At 39.1% G+C, this 27,711-nt stretch overlaps 1 protein-coding gene across 3 annotated transcripts; it reads left to right on the top strand.

Annotated features, from left to right (window-relative positions):
• The first annotated feature begins 292 nt into the window (after positions 1–292).
• Positions 293–15,790, top strand: LOC127986911 (uncharacterized). Of its 3 annotated transcripts, XM_052589166.1 has the most exons (13): positions 295–634; positions 936–977; positions 1,086–1,265; positions 1,368–1,676; positions 4,257–4,298; positions 12,935–12,973; positions 13,067–13,117; positions 13,238–13,285; positions 13,390–13,467; positions 13,755–13,783; positions 13,878–13,952; positions 14,056–14,124; positions 14,303–15,790. In XM_052589166.1, the coding sequence occupies exons 1-13, from the start codon at positions 577–579 to the stop codon at positions 14,393–14,395; spliced, it is 1,113 nt and encodes a 370-aa protein (XP_052445126.1). In that variant the 5' UTR covers positions 295–576; the 3' UTR covers positions 14,396–15,790. The 3 variants fall into 3 exon arrangements, with proteins under 3 accessions (XP_052445125.1, XP_052445124.1, XP_052445126.1); XM_052589165.1 differs by having other exon boundaries at positions 293–634; positions 936–1,265; XM_052589164.1 differs by having other exon boundaries at positions 293–634; positions 936–1,265; positions 4,251–4,298.
• The last annotated feature ends 11,921 nt before the right edge of the window (positions 15,791–27,711 follow it).

The following is a 27,711-nucleotide window of genomic DNA, read 5'->3' as shown; positions in this document are numbered from 1 at the left end:
AACCAAGCAGTACGATCCGCACCTTCAAACTGACACCAGCTCACACACTGAAGCACATGAACCCCAACCACAATGACGCTCTGGGGATACTTTTTATATAGTCCAACCACAGCTCACTAAATACTCATGGGGAGGGGTCATTCGAAACATAAAGGAGCACTTCACCACAATATTATTGATCTTCATCATTTCAACACACACTTCAGTTTCTACAAGTGAATCATAATGGAAACCAGTTTTATCACTAATAATTGAATGATGTTATTTCTAGATTTTAACAGCATGCAGGAAACTGCTCAAAGACAGAAGTAAAAGCATCAGTAAAACACTTGTGTGCAAAAGGAGAGAATAGCTTATAAACTGTGTTGAGAGCAGATGTGTGGTTGACAGAATGCACTTTATCACACTGAAGAACATGTTTCACACAATCTAAAGCAGCACTTCTTCATAATGCACAGACATATAGTGCAGATCTAGAAGAATTTCAACACTCAGATCAGAGGAAGTTAAAACCACACGAGGAGCTGAGAGTATTTAAAGAAAGAGTTGAGAGCAAATCATGAAGAGAAAGAGAAAATGTCTGAGTGTCATCTGTGTCTGCTGGGACTGATCGCTCTCTCTTCACTTCTCACAGGTAAAGACATCTGTGTTTTCTCTTCAACACATTCAGTGCAATCAGTCTGAGAAAGAGTTTCTTCTTGTGTTTGATACAGAACACACTCAAACTAGACAGATTCCCTCTCAAACATCTCTGAATTATTCTCTGATGAAGAGTGTGTTTGTGATTTGAACAGCTCTCTGATGAAGAACAAGAGTTTATTCTGGAGAGTGTGTTTGTAATAACTGCTGAAAAAGACTGATCTGAACCTTCTGATTTCTGTGATTCATTTATTAATATATATCATAATGATCACTCAGATGTTCTTGTGTTTCAGGTATCAGCGGAGAGAATGAGACTCATGTGTTCATCAGATCTGGTAAAAATGTCCGTCTGCCCTGTAATAATGCTCTTCATAACTGCAACTCAACTACATGGCTTTATAATGGATTCAATCATTCAGCAGCAGTTGAACTGATTAATTTAGGGATAAAGAAGGAAGACATCAAGAGACAAGAGAGACTGAGTCTGGGGTCCGACTGCTCTCTGAACATCACAAACATCTCAACAGAAGATTATGGACTCTACATCTGCCAACAATGGATTGGTGAGAAAAGAGACCAAAAACAAGGAAATGATACACGTGTTTATCTGCATGTTCTTCATGGTAATTTAATGATTATTTGTTCATTTAAAAATGACAAATTCTTGATTAAATCTCTCCTGATGGTTGAAGAGTGTGTGATGTGTGTGTTATTCTGTGTTTCAGTCTCATCCTCACAGACTCAGATCAGTTCAGATCTCTCTGTGACTCTCTCCTGTCGGCTGTATTCATATCCTCGAGTCTCTTGTGATTATTCGGGTCGTTCTGAGAGAATTAATCTGTTCTGGGTGAATCAGGCTGCTATTAAACTGAATATATCAGACTCCAGATATCAGAGATCATCCTCATCAGATCCCTGTTTCATCTCTCTGACTACAACACTCCTGAATGAAGATCACAACAGAGAGTGGAGATGTAATGTTACTCAGAAAGATCAAGTCAAGACCTCAGTCACATTCACTGTCAAGAGAACAGGTGAGAAAACATCTCATCTATCAGTGTTAGACTCTCATAATGTTAACATTAAAGACTGTTTGTGCCAAAAACTGAGGAACTAAAGCTTCTTTCAGTCTGACAGAAGAAACTCAAAGCACTTCTGCAAACTAATGAACTGTAGTTGAGTTTAACAGCTCAAGATCTGCTGCTGGGAACGAAGGAAATGAAACTTTTAACTTTTAATGTAATGTGATCAAAGTTATAATATGATTGTCATATTCTGCGTCTGGGGTTTTCTCATGTTTTAGATCCAGGGACCAAAACTTCCCGAAGCTCCTGATAATTACAGCAGAGTTTAAGACTAAAGTTAATGTGTGCGAGTGTTGAACATAATGTGCTTGTTTTATTGTACAAACGCTCCACATTATATTATACTGTATTCTCCAGAAAATAAGACTCAACTGGTCAAACTTGATAGAAAACAACAAAAACAGACAAGTCTCATCGATGTAGAAGTCAGATTTTATTATTACATTCAGAGGAAATTTAACACAGTCTACCAGAAAATAAAACAAAGTTCACAAAATATGTAAAAAAACAAAAAACTTAGGCCCTTATATAGTGCTATTCATTACAAACTTTAAATTTTTTTTTTTTTACAAACTTCATTGATTTACACAGTTTTTAATCTATTTTCATGTCAAGCCGCTCCAAATCTTATTTAAAGTCAGTGTGAGCCTCTTTCTCTGGTTCAGTGTGAAGTCGTGAAGTTTGATTGTTGAACTATTATTTATTATCTAGTGTTTGTAGAGGAGCGCGGGACACACAGTAACACAGGGTTAGATGATACACACATGATTGATATTTACACACACGCTAGCAGAACAACATTTACTATGTTTTAAAGATATCTCTGAACATTTTAAATTTTTCATCTCAGTTTATGGTATTCATTTATAATGAGATAAATCAGCTATTATTATAATCTCCGATCTGTTCTTTATCAGTTTATCAGTTTATTAATGCTTTGATATCTATCAGAAGACAGTAATCAGTTCAGATGCGGCTCGTTGTTACACTGTTACAGTCTGCTCTTCTGTGACATTAGAGACGTCATTTACACGGTTTACTTTAATGAGTTTTAATGAGAAACCAGGAAGAACAGGAGAATAAAGACTGACACTCAATCTTTAATGATCAGAAGTGGATTATTACAAGAAATGAAAGTATTTTTGCTTTAAAATCAGATCATTTTTATTCTTTATTATTTTTATTATTTTAAAAAGTTAATGAATGTATTTTATTGACAAAATATATTTGTTTGTCTTGTATATTTTTTCATTATATCAGAAAATATTTTAAGCTGCCATATGGACATGTTGTCACATTTAACTTCATTTTTTTTTTAGGGTAAATACATAAAAATGTATACAGTGTAATTATGAAACAGAGCGATGTATTTGTACTAGACAAGTGTAAATGACTGTGGTTAAAATAATTATTCTATGAAGCTCAAAGTGTCACACTGTGGTCTGCTCTCCTCTACTTCTCTCGTCTCAATATCTGTCGACCAGCACAGACGACAAACTGCACAACAGACGGATTAAAATAAAAACAAATAATTCTGTTCAGCTGCAGCTCGATCCCCACCAAAATACTCATCCAGAAAACATAGAGCTCTTTATAAAAACTGAATCAATGATAAACTGTAAATGTGTTCACAATTCTTTTTTAGGATATTCTTTACTGTTATAAGTGATAAAATAATCAGGATGTGTGTTAATTAAGATCTAACAGCAGCCGCAGTGCAAACCTTAAAGGTGCAGTGTGTAGATTTTAGCGTGAGGTGTTGATTAGCATCTAGCGGCTCAGTCCTCCCTTTAGAGAAGCTACGGTGGCCCACACAGGTCAAGATGTCATCGCTAAAGACAGAGAGAGCAATGAGATTTATTTATAAAGGTGAATCAAGGAATTTTACTTAATTATTCATCGATGGTATTGTAAATGTTAATGTACTTGTTCAGCATGTAGAGCAGTTTGTCTGTTTAGGCCTCCTGTAGAAACATTATGGTTACTTCTGTGTAAGGAAACCCGCGGTGTATGTAGATATACGAGCTCAATCTAAAGTAATAGAAACATAACAGTTCATTAAGTGAGGTCTTTATACACATTGAAAACATAGTTAAGTATTTAATATATTGCATTTCTGTAAATAGATCATTATAAATATTACACACCGCACCTTTAAGCAAACAATTTCATCATGCTCTTTTTGTCAATGACGGTTGTCCCCGTATATTTAACAAATAACAAAAAAAAATTCTGATTATCAAACCTCAAAATATCTTCACAGTGATTCCAAAACCATCAGTGAATACTATCACACACATCAGAAATATTGCTATAAAAACCTACTTCAGTGCCTACTTTAAGTGTCTACGGTTTATTTAGCCGTTTTGTGTATTATACAAGTGACTTTGGGAAGTAAATCAGCACATTTCAGATTATTTAAAAAAGGAAACTGGAAAATACCGTATAGAAAATGATTTGGAGACACTTTGGAGATCTCTGTTCTACATGTGATTCATCTGAACTAACATTCATCTTTTACAGCTCCAGATAAACCAGCGACAGCAGTCCCAGACTCTCTGGAAACTACAGGTACACCGTCATCATCACAGTCTTTCTCATTCAGTGCTGTGTGTCATGCTAGAGTTATCTTGTGTATTACATGTCCAGGTGGAAATTATGTAGAATTAAATTAGGGCTGTGCAATATGGCAAAAAAAAAAAAAAAAAAAAAAAATTGGACCTTTTTGGATTTTTTCCGTAGTTTTTTATTTATTTTATTATTATTTTAATGTATTTATTTAAGTTAATTTGCTTTGTTTTGTTAACTTCAAAAGTAAAACTATTTTAAATATCTTCAGGTTCAGGATAGGTGAAGTAAAAGGTTAAAATAAACCCTATTTCAGGCTGTTAAGTATAATAAAAACGCTGTCAAATGAACTTTTTTTTTGCTCTTTTTGACCAAGATGTTATAAAACATGACAAATAACAATTTCTGGGGTCAGAATTGTATTGAAAAATGTGTCCATTTGTCTCTGTGAGTTGTTTACATCAAAAGTTATGCCACTTTAAATCATATTTAGATTATTTAGATTTTTCAGGTTTGGTGCAAAGGGTTAAATATAAAGCATTTATTCAGCATTATTTCAGCTTGGTACCCAATTTAATCTTAAAATATACACTTGAATGATAAAGAAATAATATGTTGTGGGAAAAAAAAAACACCCTATGCGCTTGAGAAAAATAGTTGCTCCTCCACACATCTTTGGCCATTTTTTTCCATTTTTGTCCAGAAATAAGGTCAATATGTTGTCAAATGTCAAAAATAACCATTCCATTAAATTCCTGGGGTCAGAATTGTATGGGAAAATGTGTTCATTTGTCTCTGTATGTTGTTTACTTCTAATGATATGCCACTTTCTATTTCACTTTTTGATTTTTCGGGTTCCGGTCGGGTGCAGCAAAGGGTTAAAAAAGAACCCTTTGGGACATTATTTCAGCTTGGCACCTGGCAGATTATGAAAATAGACACTTTAAGGATTTTAAAAAATCAGGTGGCATAAGAGAAGCCGGGGGGTGCGTGTGGACCCCTATTTCCATCTAGACTAATAAAATAAAACCCGTGTCCAGGCAGCTCATTGTGTGCTCATAGAGCTCATTGTAGAGGTGTCTCAGGTGTTGAAATAGATGTGTTATACATTATACAGGTTCACACCTTCTCCGTCTGCAGTGTGATACAGTATGTGTATGTGGTGCAGAAACAGCAGTGAGAGCGTGTTAATGTAACACGAAAGCACATTAAAATAATGCACGAGTGCGAATCTCTCAGTTCACACACAGATTTCCTTTGCTCTGTCACAAAACCAGACACATGTGTGTGCTCAGATACACGCTGCTCTCGCTCGGAGAGAGTGCACACACTTAAAACATGTCTCCTCTCATCTCAAACTGTGTCCTGTGCTCTCACAACTCTCTCTATGATCATGCGCTAGATATTCATTCTTTCCACACCTTTCTATTTCTAATCTTTTCTGTTCACATATTTTACCGTGTGCAGTGTGAACGCTCTGATCCATTAACATGGGCTCGAAAAAATTAATCACAGACAGAGTGTGTGAACCTGGAGTTAGGCTCAGTCTGTTCTGTTCTGTTCTCAAGCTTCATTTAGGAGCGGTGCATTCTGATTGGTTCAGACAGCGTACTGCAGGAGGTCAGGGCCGGGGAAAATCATGCTATAAAGTGATTTAGAATCACAAACACTCAAATCGTGATTTTTATTATGATTTCAATTAATCACACAGCCCTATATTAAATCAGATCTAAAGCATAAAGCTCTGGATTTCAGCAGCATAAAGAAGAGCAATAGACAATAAATCAGTCACAGCACATAAATCAAAGGTCAGAGGTCACAGTATATATTATATCAGATAATATGTTAAGCTGTCATATGGTCATGTTGTCACATTTCACTAACATTTGTTGAGAGTAAATAAAGAAAACTGTAACGTTATAGAAATATAGAATTAAATGATCAACAGATGAAGAGGTAATAATTAAGTCAAGCTTTGGGGAGTTGATCAACTCCATCTACGTTTTGATCATCATTCTGAATCCAATTCATAGTCTTTTTCAGCTTTTTGTTCAAAATGTTATTCCTTTATTTTTATGAAACACATTAAAGTGTTTAAAAAAAATAATGCATAATAAATTGTTTTTTCTTCACAAGCAGACCCTGTTCTTTCTTTGGATGTTTTGTATGTTCAGATATTCATATAACAAAATATATACAATAGGGACATAGTCGTATTCATAAAGTATGATGTAAAGTTTACTTAAAGAAAACTTATCAGTATACTTGCAGTATAAAACTACTAAACTGTATACAGTATGTACATGAAGCTATGGCAATCATTTACATTCATGCCAATAAAGCAACATTGAGTTGAATTGAAAATTGAGAGAGAAAGAGAGAGAGAGAATGAATTTTAACACACCTTTATTACAACTACCCTAAAACAATTACAATCAGTTCCTACCTACAGGAGTACAAAATATATACACATTCAAATATATCAAATATACAAAAAATTATCCATAAAAAAACTCATTCCAAAATACATGCAAACTGTAAACTCTCATTAATTATTTCACACAGAGCCCCCTTATAACACCAAATAAATTCAAAAGACATAAGATCCCCCATAGCATTATAATACCGAAAATCTATTAAAATTCTGGATTTTACTAGGTTAAGAAACACAATTTGCAAATTAACACTTGAGTTACGTTCAATTCTTATTTTTCTAGTGTCATATATTGCCTTCTTCGCTTGACCCAATAAAAAGTTTAGTAATTGACAACAAACTCGGCGTCTCCGGATGTATTTAAATCCACAAATAAACATTTCCATAGAAAAAAATCTTGTCAAAGCGACCAAATAAATTCTCTAAAACCTGAAACAATGGTACAAGCCTGATACAATGCACAAAAGCATGAAAAATGTTCTCCTTCTGAAAACAAAAAGGGTATTCATCGCTAGTATCATGGTTTATAACTGAAACAAAAGCGTTCACAGCAATCGCTCCATGAAGGATCCTCCATTGTAAGTCACCCACTTTTGACACAGGTGATTTATATAATGCTCGCCATTCTGGCTTGACATCCTCCCCTAGATGGAGGGCAGAACGCCAAGGCGTATCAACTCTTTTATGCAAAAACTTCTTATTCAGAGTTTTGACACAGTTTTTGTAGTACATTTTTCCAGACACTGGATTAGGACCATTTAACATCAACAAACTGGGTTTTAAGAAAATACCTTCACATTCTTCAAAATCAGTCAACAGATACAAATCACGAAAAGGGTCATTACAATCTGGAGTAATTGACCCTTCAGAATAATCTTCCAACAGTTTAACTTCTTCCGACGTAAGTGCTAACTTCCATTTTTCAAGTAATTTGGCTGTTATGCGTTTCGATTTTAACCCCAAATGACTGACGACTGCATCAACATTCTCAAAGTCCAGTCCAGCCAGTTTAAATAACTTCCCAAGTGTTAAAACTCCAGCATTAAGAAGAATATCACAAATTCCAGGGAGTATTTTTTTCATCTGATATGTCCAAGCGCGATCCATAAACCAGAGGTTCTTGTAGCAGCCAATGAAGAGAAGTCACAGAGCCGGGTCTCTGCACCTTGAACAAAGTCCAAACTTTAAATAGGTTCCGATAAAAAATTGGCAACTTAGACAAGTCCATCTTATGTGGATTTAACCAGAACAAAGATCTCTCAAAGTTTAGACCTCTGAAATCTCGCAAAATAACACAAGCAGCTTGTTTCCAGTTTGAGTCCACTGGTCCAGTCAACAACCTTTGAGCAAACTGAAGTCTAAAGGCTGCTATTCTGCTTTGTATGTGCATTAAACCATGTCCTCCTTCTTCTTTGGGTAAATATAGAACGGATTTCAGCACCCAATGCATCCTATCCCAAAAAAAATCAACTAAAATAGATTGTAATCTTGGCAGTAAATCTCGTGGAGGATCCACACAATTAAAACGATGCCATAGAGCAGATGCAATTAAATTGTTTATGATCAATACTCGACCTTTATATGATGTTTTAGGGAGCAAAAATTTCCATTTATTAAGGCGACCTTTAAACTTCTCCACAATCCCTTCAAAATTCTTTTTCATAAACATTTCATCCCCTAAAAACACTCCCAAATATTGTAAACCTTCCTTGGTCCAGGATAAACCTTCTGGAAGTTTTGGTTCCATATTGACCCAGCTTCCAACCAATATTGCTTTACTCTTGGACCAATTTACTTTTGTAGCAGAAATGTTTTGAAACTTTTTCAGGATCTCCAACAGCACATTTACATCTCTCTGTCCATTAACTAAAATAGCAACGTCATCAGCATATGCTGATAACTTAAAATAATTTTTACAACATGGGACATGTACTCCAGACACTTGTGCTCTTAATTTATTTAAGAGGGGCTCTATAGCCAAAGTATACAGCATTCCAGACAAAGCACAGCCTTGCCTGATACCTCTCAACACTTTAAAAGGGGCACACAAATTTCCATTAATTTTTAAAATACTTTCAACATCATTGTACAACACTTTTATCAAAGAAATAAAATCATTACTAAAACCAAAAGCTGTAAAAACATTCCATAAATACAAGTGTTCCACTCTGTCAAACGCTTTTTCTTGGTCGATGGACACAAGGCCAAAGTTAAGTTTTAGGTTTTTACCTATATCTAAAATATCCTTAATAAAGGAAATATTTTGAAAAATTTGTCTCCCTGGAACACAGTACGTCTGATCAGGATGAATAATTCGACTTATAACTTCACTTAATCTACTAGCCAAAACTTTGGAAAGTAATTTATAATCTGTACATAACAAGCTCACAGGTCTCCAATTTTTTATCTCATTTAGATCACCTTTCTTTGGCAATAATGTGAGAATACTTCTTCTACAACTTAAAGGTAGTTGTCCATTGACCAAACTATCATTTATTACGTGCAATAAATCTGGGCCTACCTCTGTCCAAAACGCCTTATAGAATTCTACTGGTAGCCCATCTATTCCAGGTACTTTACCACCTTCCATACTTTGAAGCGCCTTTTCTAGTTCCTCTAAAGTGACAGCTTTACTAAGTTCAACATTTACTTCTTCAGATACTTGAGGCAGATTTTCAAAAAAAAACTCATCCTGCATTTCATCAAGTATTAAGTCACTCTCATATAATTTTCCATAAAAACTAACTGCCCGGTTTCTGATTTCAATGGGATCTGACAACACATCTCCGGTGTCAGAACGTAAAGTATGTATAAGCCTTTTTTGCCCATTTTTCTTTTCTAAATTGAAGAAGAACTTGGAAGGTGCATCCATCAACTCAATATTCTGAAATCTTGACCTGACGAGGGCTCCTTGTGCAGTTACATCTAACAATTCATTTAAAACATTCTTTTTCTCTTTAAAACTCTTGATAGCAGTCAACTCTCCAGTGACGTCAGCAAGTTCTTGTAACTCTTTTAGTTATTTTTCCAACATTTCAATTGCACCTTTTCTTTCACGTGTGGCATTAAAGGTGTAATGTTGGCATAACTGTCTCACTTGGGTTTTAGCAAAATCCCACCACTGCTGTATAGATTGAAAGGAGGATTTTTTTGATCTGAAATCAATCCAGAAATCTTTAAAAATACCTTTAAAAAAAAGATCACATAACAGATTTTTATTCAAGTGCCAATAAGCACTTTTTGGCTTAATAGACCCCACTGTCACATCACATTTTACTAGACTATGGTCAGAAAAACCAATTGGGATAATAGAACATCCCCTAAAAAGATTAAGTTGGTGTTTATATCCATAGAATCTATCCAACCTCGCTAGAGATACCAGATTATCTCGAACATGTGTCCAAGTATACTGCTTTTGGGTAGAATGAAAATTTTTCCACACATCAACAATCTCATTAGACTTTATCAATTCAATGAGTCTCTTTCGTGATGGCATATGAGGCTCTACATGATTTCTATCTGTTAAGTTTTCCGTGCAATTAAAATCCCCCCCCCCCAAAATTAAAACATCCTCTGTGTTACAATTAGCTAATACATGACTCAAAGTGTCTAAAAAACACATTCTTTCAATTGCTCTGGTAGGAACATACACAGAAATAAATACAAAAAAACAATTCTCAAACTGGGCTCTGACTTTTAGCAGTCTACCCTTTAAAACCTCTTCTACTTGATATGAACAAGGAATAAAACTATTTGAAAATAAAATAGCAACCCTTCCACTGGTAGAACTCAAATGACTTAAAATAGTCAATCCATCAAACTCTCTTGCCCAGTCACTCTCATTTATCTCATCACTATGAGTCTCTTGAGCAAATAAAACATGCACTTTTTTCTGTCTAATTGTCTCAAAAAGATGAAACCGCTTTTTCCCTTCTCTTGCCCCATTCATATTCAGAGAAGCAATACATATTTCTCCCATAAATGAGGAAAGAAAACAATTAATTAGACTAAAACACAAACCCCCATAAATGTACTTTTCATTTTTCATTACAACTATTGGACTCTGGTTGGACATTAAGCTTGGCAAGTATTTTCTTCAGACGATATATTTCTTGGTTGTTAAAACAACCTTCACTCCTATATATTTTTGCTTTATCAATGAACTGCAACACATCTGGAAAATGCTCTTCAATATGAACTTTTCTCGCATTCTTAGTTGCTTTCAAAAAAGTTTAATGTCATCTGAACTATAACTTTTATTGGAAAAGCCACTTAGCGGAACACTGCACTCCACACTACATTCCGAGAAATCACTTTCACTTTCTGTGTCCGTTTGACTTACATCGCAAACTAACCCTTTTTTCGCTTGCTGATCAGAAGGACGCTGTTCTAGCCTTCGCTTCAGTGGCGTTTTAAAAGCACAATCGTCTAACTCGGTCTCCGTCACACTTTCAAGAATAACAGGAGGTTTGTCTACGGTGTCCACAACACAGCCTCTATTCTCCACCTCCTTATCTTCACCCACAGTAACCATCATCCCATCATCTTCCTCAGAACTAACTGCCCGCTCCTCGTCCACTGTTAATGTGACAGCCGCTGCCACCGCTGTCTGCACTGAACTCGGTCCAGGCACCTCAGCATCCGCGACTAACACAGCGGCATTCCGATTTACATTTTCATTTACCATGTTCCCGTCCTTTAAAACATGTGAAGGTCTCTCATTTGACTTATCCTGTCTACCTGGACACGCACGGACCATATGGCCAAAAATGCCGCAATTAAAACACTTCATGTTATTTGTAGTGGCAAAAATGACGTAATTAAATTCCTCATGTCGAAAACTTAAGGACAAATCCAGTTCATCAATATTATCTTGCAGGATCATATAAACATAACGTCTAAATGACACTACATGTTTCAAAAGAGGAGACTTGGTGCCAATCGGAATCATCTTTATAGGTGAAACTGTTTTGCCATAACGAGCAAGTAATCCAATCAACACTTCATTTGGGATAAATGGGGGCACATTTGATAACGTCACCTTTTTAGAAGGTGTAGACAAGGGAAGCACTGGTATAAAAATACCATTAATCACTATACCGTTTTCTACTAACTGATTGGCTAAATCCACTGTTTTCATGAATACAACAACAGTGCTGTTCATACGGGAGGCTGATACAATATTCTCGTGTCCGACCGCTTCACCCACCGCTAAACCGCATTCCTCCACACCAGCGACTGAGTCTATTTTTACACCATGATGCCTTGTCAGAGAATTAAAACTCCCGCTGCTGCCTGGGGTGGCCATACTCCCAGCACGTGGAAGCCGACACCCCGTCTGACACAACACTCACTTCCCTCCTTCACAAATTAATTATACAAAATAGAAATGAATAAACAACTAACCAAAAACAAACAACAAAAAAAAAGTAAGAAAAAGATAGAGAAGTATAGACCACTCGTACCTCACACAGCAGCCACACGCTCGCTCACAATCGCTCCGCCCACTCAACCGGCACATGCGCACAGAGAGAGAGAGAGAGAGAAAGAGAGCTTGTGTGAATTAGGCTAAAGTACCTCTGTGTCTCTAAACACTCTTCAGCAGCGGCTAGTGAGAAATGTCACATGTGGTTAGTTTCTACACTATATAAGCTAACTGATGAATTCATCAGAGCAGTGCTGACAACAGCTGTTTGTGTAAACTGTGTGACCGTTATTACAGTTAACTGTGTGAAGTGATATGAACTGTAATGCGGTCAAGAGAGCTGCCTGAAACTATGTTCGCCGAGCGTTTATCAGCCAATCAGATTCAAGCATTCAACTGCCCCGTAGTATAAAGATAAGTTCACTTTTAGTATAACTACAGTACAAACTACAAACATAGAGGTAAACTAGTTGTGTACTCAAAGTTTGCTAATTTTATACTTAAAAGTATACTTTTATATACTAGAAAGTGGGCCAATTTAGTTCCAAGGAGTATTGAAACAGTACACTTACAAGTATACTACTAGAACACTGATATTTGAATTCTTGCTACATGATGTATACTTAAAAATATACTTGAACTTTACTTAAGTATACTTAATAAAATGAAATTGAAGTATACTACTTTTTGGTAAAGGAATACAGTATAGAAAATGATTTGGGGACACGGAGATCTCTGTTCTACATGTGATTCATCTGAACTAACATTCATCTTTTACAGCTCCGGCTAAAACAACGACAGCAGTCATAAACTCTACAGGTACACCGTCATCATCTGTGTAGTGCATAATGCTAGAGTTATATTGTGTATTAACTGATTAAAATATGAGTCATTTTCTACAACCAACAACAGCAGGCCCAGACTCTCAGGATCTCTCGACTACAAACACACAGAAAACTACAGGTACACTGTCATCATCTGTGAACTGCATCATGCTAGAGTTATATTGTGTATTAACTGATTAAAATATGTTTGTCATATTCTACAGTGTGATTCATCTGAACTAACATTCATCTTTTACAGCTCCAGGTGAAACAACGACAGCAGTCATAAACTCTCAGGATACTACAGGTACACCTTCATCTCAGTGTTTGAATCTCATTCCCTCGACTCGATGTCTGTTGTCTTCCTCTTTGACTGTGATGGTGATCTGTCTATGTCTGTCTCTTCTTCAGCGATCCTGATTTCTGCTGTCGCTGCGGCCGCTGTTTTCCTGACTGCTGTTCTCTGGCTGATCTGCAGAAAAAGAGCTGGTGACTTTCACATTTACTCCTTTATAACAATTAAACACTGTTCAGATCTGACTGTGATGATCAGCAAACAAGCTCATCATGTTCAGATTGTGTGTATCACAGAAACATGTGACTCTGAGATCCTCAAACACAGCTTTATTCCTGTAATGTCAGTCTCAAAGAGTTATCAAGTCAATCAAACATTGTTTAATTCATTATATTTAATGCTTCTTCCCTCATTAGCTTTGTTAATGTTCTGTGTTTGTACATGTTTATTATAAATGATAATTTGAGGCATGTTTTTTCAGGTAATAAAAGAGGGACTGGTGAATCTGTGGTGAGTTCAGTTAAACCAGTGATGTAGATCTGATTTCTGTCTTTAAAGCTCAATAAAGAGTGAATCCTCAGTCTGAACTGTTTGTTGTCTGAAGGTCAAAGATGAGAATGAAGATAAAGTGACGTATGAGACGATCAACATGTCGACTCCTGCTGCTGCGAGAGACAATGTGAGTCAAATAAAGCATTAGACGTTCAGTTCTGGTCTGTAATCTCATATTATTTGACACATTACAGTGACACACACGTCTGTTCTGTGTGTTAAACGTTTAGGAGCAGACAGATGATGTGACGTACTCTGAAGTCTCTTCTTCCAGTAAAAAGCCAGTCAAATCAGTCAAAGTGAGTAGACAGCAGCTCCTTCTCTTGTTCTTCATCACTATTCAGAGAAAACAGCAGCTTCTCTCGTCTGTACGCTGCTGAGATGTAGTTCTGGATCTGAATCTCAGATAAATGAAGCTTTATCAACATGTGTCTGTGGTTCAGACACTGACGGAGAAACTCTGTGCTGTTCTTTCAGGATCAAGATGATTCAGTGACTTACGCTGCCATCAGAGGAACACAAAATGAGCCGCTGGGTCAACTTTACGCCTCTGTGAACAAGAACAAATAAAGATTCATGATACAGATCAGTGCATGAGCTCCTCACATCAGCAGCAGATTGATGAGATTCATCATATATGTGGAAGAGTTATATGAAACGTATCTCAAACATATCTCGTGTTCCTGTAGCTCAACTGGTAGAGCACTGCGCTATCAAGCAAGCAAGTGCAAGGTTGGGGGTTCGATTCCCCGGGAACACATGATATGTAAAAATTGATAGCCTGAATGCACTGTAAGTCACTTTGGATAAAAGCGTCTGCTAAATGCATAAATTTAATTTAATTTAATCTCAGATATTTCAACCAAATACAGTTGAAACTACTCTTCCTTTCATCATGTAAAGACTGTTTCTTGCAGACAGTAGTGAGAGATTACATCAGTGTCTGTGTAAATTATATTCTATATGTCACAAAATTAAATAGCAGTTATTTCTCTTTTCCACGAGTGACCATAAAGAGTCATGAGTTTAAATAAAAGTGTCTTCTGTTCCAGTCAGAAAGCTGATGTTTATTGACTGTATTAGAAGATGAGGATGATTGAAATGACGTTTGATTGTGTCACGTTCACATTCTCCCGTCGAAACACCACAACATCCAGAAATCAGAATTTATATTTTCATCAGTTCTTGTTCTCTTGGTTTCGTGTCTCTCCTCACTGAATGTGGTTGGTTTGTCTTCATTAGTCTACATCAGTGGTTCCCAACCTTTTTCAACTCGCGGCCCACACAACCAAACACATATGTTTGCGCGGCCCACTTCAAAAAAATTAACTGACCCCGCTATTGTTGGGTTAATAACTTAGTTCTCAGAAGCTAGATTTTAAACTATATTTATTGAATAATCTAGGGCTGTGCGATATGAACAAAAAAAAAAAAAAAACTATCGCGATTTTTTTGATCAATTTTGCAATTGTGCTTTTACAGTCATAAATGCATTCAGGATTAATTTGAAACATATTTCCAAAAGAATCCAATCAGAGCTTTATCAAAAAGTTGTAACATCTCTAGAACAGACATAAGTCAAAATTATCACTATAGTGAAGATGTAAAAAAATGTATAGACTTGTGGCAAAAAAAAAAAAAAAAAAAATCCTGTATACAGGGACTTTTTTTTTCTTTTTTGCCATGCATTGTTCATAGAGCTCATTAATTGTAGCGGTGCCTCAGGTGTTTGCAGTGTGTATACAGTATGTGTATGCGGTCAGCAGTGAGAGCGCATAAATATAACGCGGAAGCACATTAAAATATTGCACGAGTGCGAATCTCTCTGTTCGCAGCAGATTTCCTTTGCTGTGGCCGCGGACCACAGGTTGAAAACCACTGGTCTACATGTTAGTTTAAATCTTCATTTGCGTGTGTTATTCTCATGATAATGTGTTCAGATAAATAAAAAAGCCCCATTAAGAAGATTGTTTGTTTTTGTTTTCATTATTCAATATTTACATCATTCAAATACTGTGTGTGTAGTCAAATATTAAAATGTCTCATTACTGTATCTGGCTGTTCTGTTTCTAATGTCAGCTTGCTCTTGGAGGAAATGTTCATTTGCTGTTTTGTTTTGTTTTGGCTTTGGCAAATGATCATGATCAGATCTTCATTCCACAACATGTGAAACATCTTCATAGACACTTCATTTCTGAAGACTTCTAGTCGAACTAGTCCTGAGTGAAGAATCAGATATTCATGCTCTTCTGTGAATGACTCTTTGAATGAATTCTTCTCGTTCAGTGACTCTCTTTGTGAGTGTTTGTGTTGAAAATGCTTCTATTTCTCACATTGCTGGTAATATTGTGCTTATATAGTAACACTAAAACTGTTTCTGGGTGTGAGCAGCAATGTTTTTCCCTCACCGAGCAGCAGTGTGAGTCTCACTCTCGTCTCTACAGTTACAGGAGCAGAGACTCAAGGATGCTCAGCTCAGGTCACTTGTAATAATAGTATTTGAGTGTTACAGTGTGTCTGCAGCAGGGAGGGATGTTTCCAATGGTCCATCTATATCAGACACAGGTTTTTCTTGGCTCTCAGGAAACTGAACTGTGAAGAGTTGGGCTGTAGTACTCAAGTCCGGTCTCTGACTCGTGGCTGTGGCTTCAGATTATTTTTAATGACTTGCAGTTCAAAATAAAACTTTTTAAATTAAACATTGTTTCTAGTTCATCTAAAATAAAATATGCTATATAAATAAATATTCTCCATGAGAGCAGAGGCCAAAGCTGGTGGCCAGTGGTGTTTGGACCCGAGTCTGAACCTCTGCTTCATGATGAAAACAGGAATCACTCCGGAGCGTCCCAGCGGAGGGGGGAGATTTTACTCTATCGCTTTATTCCAAACAACGGGGCGTCCCAGGGCACGGAATTCACAGCTAGGAGGGGGTAGTGCTGCTGGGTGGTGTGCCATTGTCCGGTGAGTCTCATTTCGCATAATCTTATTAACTGTTTATCTCCTGAACTTTCTTTACCACACTATTCAGCACCAATCCCACCATTCAGTCAGTTTCACTGGTTAAGGTAAGGTGTGGGGTAGGTATAGGGGTTAGCATTTTTTGTCGCATAGTGTATGAAACATTTTAACTGAAACAACCAATAAAAACTTCAGAATCAGCTGTGGGGCGGAGTTTGCACTGAAATGGATTGGGGAGAAAATTTTTGCATGCGTGTCATGTGACTGTCTGTCAATGAGTGGGAGACACGCCCTATTTTGGAGCTCCCACCCTGTTTTGGAGTTCCCACTCTCCATTAAGAGGCCGGAGTCCCTATTTGGAGATCTCCATGGTGAAGTTATACCCTTCTCTTTTTTTCCAAAGCACTCTGTGGCCTGCGCTCTACACTTGCGCTCCAGTGGCGTCTGCTGTTGCTAGGCAACCATGACCCGCTCTCCATTAAGGGGCAGAAGTTACTTGATAATACCTTGATAAGATCTTTTTCTTCATATTTATCACTGAACATGGCGTATTAAACTTAAATAATTATTAGTTTCTAAAATAATATTTTCCATGCAAGCAGAGGTCATGACAAACGTCTAGTGATCATTTGAGCATGACTGAATCCATTCAATGCGCACATTTTCATTAAGCAGAACTCTTTAAGCAAGTCTTTTAGTGAACTTCACTAAACAAATGTGCGTTTGCCGCGCAAACCAGCAAAAGATAAAGATGCAAACATGTAGGACAAGTAGAAAATGTATCTGTATCATGTATGTAAGCTGATTATTAGCCTACTCTTGAGAGAGAACTGGTTTGATTTTTGAGACTGAGACGCACAACACACTGTTTAAATCATTGCCTTTTAAATATATACAACTAATATAATGTGTATGATGTTATTATAGGTGAAATTACTCTTGCAATGCTCTGATTTCTGAGAGATGCACAGAGAAACAGCAGCAATGCTGTGTTTGATTTGCACTCTTTTCATTCATAAAGTTTACATTCATTCACTTCACACTCGTGGCTTTAGAGGTCTGTGTATAATATTGCGCTGATCCCCTGACTCAACTATTATCTAGCAAACACCAGACTGTGTCAGCTTCAGCCGAGTACTCTGACAGAATTATTCCTTGTCCGTCATTCGTTTTTGAAGTCATCATCCGTGCCATTCCAAATTAGGTATTCGGCTTCAGGCACAACCCTAATTATTATATTACACATTTTATTTTTTACATGCAACATAGATAAGGTCATAGAAAGTAACAGCTCTACACAATATTGTAATCCTAAAATCCACGTTGGACTTATTATTATGGTTAATGCATGCTGGAGTAGTCGATTGTTTCCGAAAAATATTTGCTATATTTATGTGTGCATGCCTAATAGAGCCAAACACATCCCTTCTAGCCTTTAGAGTTTAGCTCCAAACCTAATTAAACACACTTGAACCGGCTAATCAAGCTCTTACTAGACAAACTAGAAACTTCCAGGTGTGTTAAGGCCAGTTGGAGCTAAACTTTTCAGGGCATTGGCCCTCCAGGATCTAGTTTGGAGTCCTCTGTCCTACAGAGTAGTTATTTTGCAAATGTTTTTTGATCATTACAAATAATAATGTAGAATTATTTTCTTAGAATAGGAGATATGCTGTCTCTCACATCACGTACATTATCAGTAGTTAAGTATGTGGTCTTGAAGAAGATTATTTTTCTCTCATTTGGACTCGGTCTTGACTTGGACTTGAAACTTTTGGACTTGGACTTGACTTGGACTCGAACCTCTTTGAACTCGGTCTCGACAAAGCTGGACTTGACTACAGCTCTAGTGAAGATTGCTGGTGTGTCACTGCAGATTCATCATTAGACTGACAGGAGATGCAGAAATACTGAGATAAGCTTTCAGTACTTACAAGTTCTGTTGATAAGTTTTAATTTAACTTACATTTTTGAGTCATCATTTTAAAACATTAAGAATTTTCAGCTTGACAAATTTAGTTATTTTAGTCCAGTGTTTTTCAATAGCAAAGTTCATGCACTGCAAATAAATAGAAAGTTATTTTTGGAGTTGTTAATCATCTTCTGCTGAGATCTTGAGAGGTTTAATTGATTTAATTTGCAGTCTTAATGTTTCAATCCATCAGATCAGTAATAATGTGCAGAAATTAATTTAAATGGGAATTTAACCTTCTTTCCTTTGTGTATTTAACTTGCTGCTCTTCCATTATTGATAAATAGTTTCTGCCCTACAGGTTTTATTTATCTTTTAGTCATTTTCCCGTGTGACAAGATCTTACTTGTTTTAGACGCTGTTAGAGCCGAATCCTCCCTAAAGAGAGATGTGCTAAAAATAACACACTGTGTGAATGTGAAACAGACAGATGTAAAAATATTAACCGTTTCAATGTGTGAGAACCACAAGTGCTTAAGTGACATTTCACCAACTTTGCAGGAGGAACAAAACAAAAATTGACCATAGTTTGATCTGACTTTGTGTACTGACTTTAATCATTTTTAATAAAAACGCTACTATGCAGCAGCAAGGAAACATAGGAGATTCTCATTATACAGAACTTTAATTAACAGAACACCAGGAACACACACATATCACTGGTGTAAAACAAACATTACCAGACGAGAAACAAGGGACTGACACACTTTAAATACACTGAAACTAATGGAACAAACCTGGGAACAATGGAACAGAACGAGAACACCTGGAACAAATAACACAATCAGGACAGGAACAGGAAGACCAAATAAGGAAATAAACAGAACAAGAGCACATGGAGGAAAGAAACACACAGAGACACAGAGCAGAGTCTGACATTTACTGAACTGATATACTTAAAGTCTGTTTAACTAATGTAGTACTTAATTCACTTTAATTGTAAGAGAGTAGTTCTGAAGACCAACTAAAGATATACTGAACTATATTTGACTGTGTTAAAAGTGGAACTATACTTTATTTAAACTTTAAATATCTTGCATATAAATATTGTTCAAAGATCATATAATCCTCATCAATAGTGACATTAAAACACATTTTAGGCTTAATATTGAGAAATGTGAATTGTGCACAGTAGTACTGCAAATAAAGTTTAATTATCATTTTTGCAAGTATGGATTGATATGTCAGTAAATAGGAAATAAATAAAGCAAATAAAATGTTAATAGATTTTTACATTAATATATATTATTAACAATAATAATAATGCTTTCTCTGCCTTCTCTCTCGTGGCTAAGGCTATATAATCTACCATTAGAATGTATGTTATTGGTTGCTAGCAGGCTACACCTCACTGACATTGGATGCTGGATATTTTAATTTGAGCTCTTTTTCTCAAAATAAGCTTGATAATCTTCAGTAGTTAAAAACGTCTGTTTTCTCACGGTTGACCCACAGGTTTTCTTGTTGTGTCAGTAATTTTGACTCATGTGATATCCACAAGCTTTACCACAATATAGCAAAGTGGTGTAAGTGCGGTTACATTCTTTTGGCACCAACTGACTTTGCATTTTCAGTGTTTTTCAAGTCTTTTGGTTTCTAATGAACAACTCAAACATTTTTATGTATTCACTTTTGTCTTTTAGGCATTAGAAAGAGCTCATCAAGATCTTTCAGGTATGTGTCACCCTTGGACACACATCACATCACTTTCACTTTTCACTTTCATTTGATACACACACACACACACACATACTTGTTTTTCTACCATAAGGACCACCATTTTTTGCCCAGTTGTGGGGTCCACCACTTCCAGTGGTTCTACAGACTTGTAAAAAATCAAGCAAGATAACAAAAAATTCCTAATAAGAAATATCACTTCAATATACCAAAATTCAAACAAAATTGTTTGCACATGCGTTTTTTAGTCATTTGTGGGGCCCAGATTTAACATTTAGGAGTTGTGGGGTCCACTTTCACAGATACACACACATTTCTAATCTTTATATCTTAGAAGGGACCAAAGTCACTATCTGTAAAACATCAACTACTTCCATTATTTGCCCTTGATTACCATATAAACTTTTTTAGAGTATAATGTATATCCTCTAAATTAATCCGCACACGTCTATATTAGTTTAGCCATTAACATGGCATAAAAAAGCCACTCCAGAGACTTTTCTAAATCAATGAGCCCTCAAATATTGGTCACAGCCTGAACTGCTTCAGTCTGCAGGATGCCAACTGTACTTTGTCTGCATTGTATTGGTCACTGAATGAACGGTGCAGTTTTGCTGAAGGGGATCTTGTTTGTCCCATGGTTATTTTTCTTCTATTTCTAATGAAGTCATGTTCCTAGCCAGTCATGTTGACTGCGACCTATATGTGGCATAATGAGCTGAAAGCCCACACGCAGTTTACGTGACGTCATTAATTTGCGCTGGCATATAGGCTCCTTGTGCGTCTTTTGTGAACGCTCGCCTGTTTGCTTTATGCTGCACGCTGCTGTGACCATTTTCAGCGTGTCCTCTGTGAACCCTCACCTGTTTGCTGCGCGCTGCTGTGACCATTTCGGACGGACAACAATTTCCCATTTGCGTTTCATTACAATTGGCTTCATTCGGATGACTGTTGTGCGGGCATCTGTGGACTTCAGTTCGTGATTTGGTGGGAGAATGACGACTGTATTAAACTATTGAGGGAATGTCCTTTTGGGTGCCTGGCCTCGCAGCTACGGAGAACTACAGTTCGTGCAGTGTCACCGCTGTTTTGTTTATAGGCCATCTGATACTGCTGTAATACAATGTGTTGATACATACTGCTGTACATCTTTGCCTACACACACTTCCTAAGTGCATATTTTGCCCATATAATAAGACCTCAAATTATATTTTTTTGTTGAAACCTCAAGCAACTCGTGGTTTTCTTACTTTTGGGGTTTTCTTTATTTTGTATAATTTTTCATGTCTAAATTGTCATTTTTGGTATAATATCTGTGAATTTATTTATTTCATATATTGTTTATTTATTTGAAGTGTTGATTTATGTATACAACGTGATAACTGTTGTTTTGTTGATTTTTGTTAAGTTTATTTTTCAAGATTTGTTTAATGGCTTTTTTGGATTGGATTGGGCCCATTAAGGTTGTACGTCAAGACCTTTAGGTGGATGAGTATTTGTCATCCACCTGTTAGCTTGTATAACCTTTTTTTTGTATTAATCTTTTTCTTTTCTGTGTGTGTGTGGTGTGGAGTGTGTGTTTGTTTTTTTTTTTAGGAGCTGCGGCCTTTTTGGCTTAGGAAATTGATCGTTTCCCTCCTATCTTTGGTGGTGGTGTCTACAACATGTGCTGTGACCGATCATTTCACTGGGGCTCTTTGTGCTGTGAGAGTGAGTGTGCAGTGTGTGTGTGAGGGGAACGTACACATCTCTCGTGAGGCCGCAGCTTCCTTTTTGTGAACATTGCGTTTGTGGTTTGTCATTTGTCTGTGCATGGTTTTTATTATAAATTATAATAAACTTTTGGTAATTTTGTATAAATACCTGTGTCTCCATGTTTTTCTGTCTTTAGTGGGGAACCTGTGTGCGGGTATATTATTCCCTGGGTGAAATTCCCAGGGTGGCGTAGTCTAAACTAAATTCTATAACATCTATTGTGCCCTTTGTCCCTGTGGTAGCCACATATTTGGCGTAGTCGGCAGGGTCTGCTTATTATTTTGACAGGATTTTGGAGACATGGGTATTTATTTTGTTTTCTTGTGATTGTATGCATTTTGACAAAACAGCGGTGTCATAAACTGTTTCTCTCTAACATCCCTACGTTTAGGTTTATGTATTTAATTCATAATTCTTTTCTCAATTAAAATTATTAGATATGGATGTTGAGTTGCAGGAGCTGCGGGACCTGGTGGCCCAATTGAGGAGTGAGAACGAAAGGCTACAGGGACAGCAACCTTCAGTAAGTGCCATTAGTGATGCGCAGGGTAGTAACGCAGCAACATTTAGACCTTTAGAGGCCGGTGCTGGCACTGAAGCTGTTGATAGGTTTGTTTTTGTCCCCAGGGACCGTAAGTGCCCAAAGTTTAGTGGTAAATCAGGAGTGGGTATTAATGAGTGGGTTGAGGAAGCACAGGCCTGTATGCAGGTCCGTTGTCTGTCCACGGCCGATAAAGCTTTTTTCCTTTTTGATCATTTAGAGGGGGAAGCTCGAGAGGAAATTAGGCATCGTCCTGATGCAGAAAAGGGAGACCCTGATAAAATTATTGTGGCACTTCGTGACCTGTATGGTTGTTCCTTGTCGTATGTAGCACTACAAGAAGCTTTCTTCTCCCGTAGGCAACAGGAGGGGGAGACCTTGTTGGAGTTCTCCCTCGCCTTAATGAGCCTTCAGGAGAAGGTGAAGCAACAGTCACCGGCTGCGATGCCAAATGCAGGGGTTTTGCTACGTGACCAGTTTGTTGAATTTGTTTTAGATCCAGCATTGCGCCGTGAGCTTAAACAATTGGTTCGTCGTGAGCCGTCCTGTAATTTTTTACATGTGCGTAGTGAAGCGATAAGGTGGGAAAGGGAAGGGATGTTGGGAGGTGCGAGAGCTCGGAGCCAGTCCCTCCCGTTAGCGTATGGTGTCCAATATGGAATGCAGGGGCGTTCTGGGTTAGAGGGTGGAGGCTTGGTGGCCAGATCGGAATTTGATGAGTTAAAAGAGATGTTAAAACTTCAACAGGAACAGTTGGGCCAGCTTACTCAAGGGCTTGCCCAGTTACAGGGTTCTTCCTTGCAAAAGCCCTCCCCTCGCAGGGGGCCTGTAATATGTAGACGATGTCAACGTGCTAGTCACTTCGCTAGAGAATGCGATGGTGACCGGGTTTCTCCGCGCCCTTGGCCTCCTTCCGCGGTAGTACCCGTATCTGGGGGAAGACAGCCCCGCCCAGCACAACAGTCGGAAAACTAGTTCCCACCGGGCTGCAGAGCCACAGTCCGGTTGGGGTGTCAATGGGCTCGGTTTTAAATCACGTTGAAAACATGCCTCTACTAATTTCGTCCTGTCCCCATCTTGTTGCCGTCTTTGGTGGGGTTTCAGTTCCCTGTTTGGTGGACACTGGTTCAATGGTGTCCACTATTACAGAGAGCTGTTTCCGTAGAGATATTGCACCAGGAGAGCAAGAAGCGCTTAAGATGTGTCATTGGTTGCAGCTGCGTGCAGCAAATGGGCTTGAGATTCCATATATTGGTTATGTAGAGTTAGACATTGAGCTGTGTGGGCGCTTGGTGCCTAAGTGTGGGGTTCTGGTGGTCAGAGATCCTCCTGGTGGCATGGGTGACAAAGTTCCCGGTGTATTGGGGATGAATGTCTTGCGCCGATGTTACCAGGAGCTCTTTGGTCAACATGGCCCTGCATTGTTTAGTGTGCCTTTTGTTAAACAGGCCCGAGCATTATGGTTCATGCACTTCAGTATTGCTGTCACGTTAATACTGAACCTGTAGAGGGTCGTGCTGGTAGGGTCAGAGTTCGTGGCCACCGGGCTTGCTGTATACCCGGTGGCACAGTGAAGTTTGTCGCTGCTACATGCTCTGAGCACTATTCTGATTCTCCTGTGCTCTTTGAGCCACTCGAGCAGGGGTTACCTGCGGGATTATTGGCATCTCCTGCGTTAATTCAAGTAATCCGGGGTACTGCATATGTGCCCATTGTGAACGTTGGGATTTCTGATGTCATGCTTTATCCCCGTAGCCCTTTAGGAACGTTGGATCAGGTGCTGGTGGTCAGCTTGCCCCCAGATGTGGCAGAGATTCGATCTGTTGCCGCCACTGTCCAGACTCCGGGTCCCCAGGTGGTTCTCACTATGGAGGAACAGATTAATGTTCTAGAATTGCCAGGATTATCGGAGAAGGAGGTAAGTCAAGTGAGGGCGTTGCTTCATAGATACCAGTCGGTATTCTCAGCCCATGAGGGGGATTTGGGATGCACTGGTTTGTTGGCTCATGATATTCCCCTCGTGGACGATGTTCCAGTTCGGCAGCGTTATCGCCGAATCCCGCCCTCTGAGTATGAGGTGGTTAAAGCACATATTAATCAATTGCTTGAGGCACGGGTGATTAGAGAGAGCTGTAGCCCCTACGCTTCACCGATAGTCCTGGTAAAGAAAAAGGACGGTACCCTACGCATGTGCGTAGATTACCGTCAATTAAATGCCAAAACCCGAAAAGATGCATTTCCCTTGCCTCGCATAGAGGAATCTTTAGATGCCTTGTCAGGGGCCTGCTGGTTCTCAACCATGGACTTGGCTAATGGATATAACCAAGTCCCGGTAGCTGAGGGGGATCGGCCGAAGACCGCCTTTTGTACCCCATTTGGCCTATTTGAGTACAATCGTATGCCGTTTGGGCTCTGCAATGCCCCCAGTACCTTCCAGCGACTAATGCAATGCTTGTTTGGAGACCAGCAGTGCCAGTCGTTATTACTATATCTTGATGACATTGTAGTGTTCTCGTCATCAGTAGCACAACATCTGATGCGTCTAGAGGTGGTTTTGCATCGTCTGGAGGTTGAAGGGTTAAAGGCTAGGTTAGGGAAGTGTTCCTTTTTCCAGAAGGAGGTGAAATATCTGGGACATGTCATTTCGGCTGAGGGAGTGTCCACCGACCCCAGTAAAGTTGAGGCAGTGGCCCAGTGGCGAAGACCAGAGACAGTCAAGGACTTGCGTTCATTCCTGGGTTTCGCGAGTTATTATCGTCGCTTTGTGGAGGGCTTTGCTCAATTGGCTGCCCCTCTACATCGGTTAGTGGCAGAATTTGCAAGGTCTAAATCCAGGAAGCATACGGTCGAACGCTTTGGCATGGCATGGTCCGAGCAGTGCCAACAAAGTTTTGATGGTTTGAGAGGTAGGCTTACGACATCTCCGGTCCTGGCCTATGCTGATTTCTCGCGACCTTTTGTTCTAGAAGTAGACGCCAGCCATAGAGGACTGGGAGCGGTGCTCTCTCAGGAGCAGGGGGGCAAGGTACGACCCATCGCTTATGCGAGTCGTAGTCTACGGCCCACTGAGCGCAACATGTCAAATTATAGCTCCATGAAGCTGGAGTTTGTTGCGCTCAAGTGGGCCATGACAGAGAAATTCAGGGAATATTTGTTGGGACAGAAATGTGTAGTTTATACTGACAACAACCCCCTGAGTCACCTGAATTCTGCAAAGCTTGGTGCTACAGAGCAGCGGTGGGCCGCACAGCTTGCCTCATTTGACTTTGAGATAAAGTATAGGTCCGGCCGAAGTAATCGTAATGCTGACGCTCTATCGAGACAGGGTCCACCTGGCTGTCATGGGTTGGATCATGCACTTCCTGGGACTAGTGTACCAGAGGAGATGCTGTGTTCTGTGAGGCAGGGAGAAATAGGTCCCCACGTTCTTCAGGCAGCGATGTCCGCTCTACCGAGTTACTCTGCCAAGGAAATTAGAGTCCAGCAGCATGCTGACAGAGTCCTTGGTGAGGTATTAGAGTTTTGGGATGGTAAGATCTTTCCTAATGGGGAGGAGCGCCGAGGGCTCTCTAAGTCAGCACAGGTCTTACTCCGTCAGTGGAATAGGTTGGTAGATCGAGAAGGTGTAGTGTACCGCCGTGTTTTTCGTTCTGATGGAGGAGAAGAAATTCTTCAAATTCTTCTCCCTTCTTCCCTGCGCAGTGAAGTGTTGACCCTGTTGCATCAGGAGCATGGACATCAAGGGATAGAGCGCACTCTCGAACTGGTGAGGCAGCGCTGCTATTGGCCAAGTATGGCAGCAGAAGTGGCCCAGTGGTGTCGAGATTGTGAGCGGTGCCAGGTTGCTAAAGATACACAACCAGCTGCTCGTAGTCATATGGGCCATCTGTTGGCATCTCGGCCCAATGAGATTCTAGCAATTGATTTCACTGTCTTGGAGGCATCTCGGACAGGGATAGAGAATGTTTTGGTGATGACAGATGTGTTTACTAAATATACATTGGCTGTCCCAACTCGAGACCAGTGTGCTGAAACCGTTGCTAGGGTGTTAGTAGGGGAATGGTTTTATAGGTTGGGAGTCCCTGGTCGAATCCATTCTGACCAGGGCCGTAACTTTGAGTCCATCCTGGTTCAGCAGTTATGTAGATTGTACAACATCAAGAAGTCGCGCACAACGCCTTACCATCCGGCAGGTAATGGCCAATGCGAGCGATTTAATCGCACCTTGCATAATCTGTTGCGCACCCTTCCTCCCTCAAGGAAGAGGGATTGGGCGTCTTGTCTCCCGCAAGTGGTCTATTACTACAATACCACCCCCCACCAAACCACCGGTGAGTCCCCATATTTTCTTATGTTTGGGCAGGAGCCACGGCTTCCGGTGGATTTCCTGCTTGGAGGGGTCCAGGACGTCGTTCCTGGAGATGTGCATGAGTGGATTGTAGAACATCAAGCAAGGCTACAGGCTGCTTTTGAAGGGGCCAGTGCACGGTTAAAGCTTGCGGCAGATCATCGAAAGGTGAACCATGACCAGCATGTTCGGGATGTCCCATTGACGGTTGGTCAGATGGTGTATTTGAAGGAGTGTGGTAGACGAGGACGCCATAAAATCCAAGATGTGTGGAGTCCTGTAGTCTATTATGTGGTGAAAGCACCAGAGGATAACGGTGCCGTGTACTCTATTGCATCACGGGAAGAACCCGATCGGGTTAAACATGTCCATCGTTCCCTGTTGAAAGGACGGAGTCAGGTAGTAACTCAAGAGTCGAGTCCTAGTGAGGTGTCTTCAACCCTGTTAGAGACGGTGTATGAGGAGGTAGACGAGGTGGATTGCTGGCATGTGGTCCCAAGGGAACATCAAGAAGCAGGTGTGCCAGCCTTAGAAGGTAATGCGTTGGTTGAGTCATCCACTACTGATACAATGCCATTAGTGGCCCCAAGCGAGCCTGATCCTGATCCAGTAGAAGTGGGGGGTGGTAGTTTGGTTTC

This window comes from Carassius gibelio, chromosome B22 (genome assembly GCF_023724105.1).
Source record: "Carassius gibelio isolate Cgi1373 ecotype wild population from Czech Republic chromosome B22, carGib1.2-hapl.c, whole genome shotgun sequence".
Classification (NCBI taxonomy): Eukaryota; Metazoa; Chordata; class Actinopteri; order Cypriniformes; family Cyprinidae; genus Carassius; species Carassius gibelio.
Note: the sequence above shows the minus strand (reverse complement) of the source record. Positions and strands in the feature narration are given on the sequence as shown.

Bases quoted from the DNA above. Each gene is read 5' to 3' on its own strand.
- LOC127986911 (XM_052589164.1), top strand. From the start codon at position 577: ATGTCTGAGTGTCATCTGTGTCTGCTGGGACTGATCGCTCTCTCTTCA. The intron at 1,266-1,367 runs GTAATTTAATGA...TCTGTGTTTCAG, and splicing joins TTATCTGCATGTTCTTCATG to TCTCATCCTCACAGACTCAG. The intron at 1,677-4,250 runs GTGAGAAAACAT...CATCTTTTACAG, and splicing joins ATTCACTGTCAAGAGAACAG to CTCCAGATAAACCAGCGACA.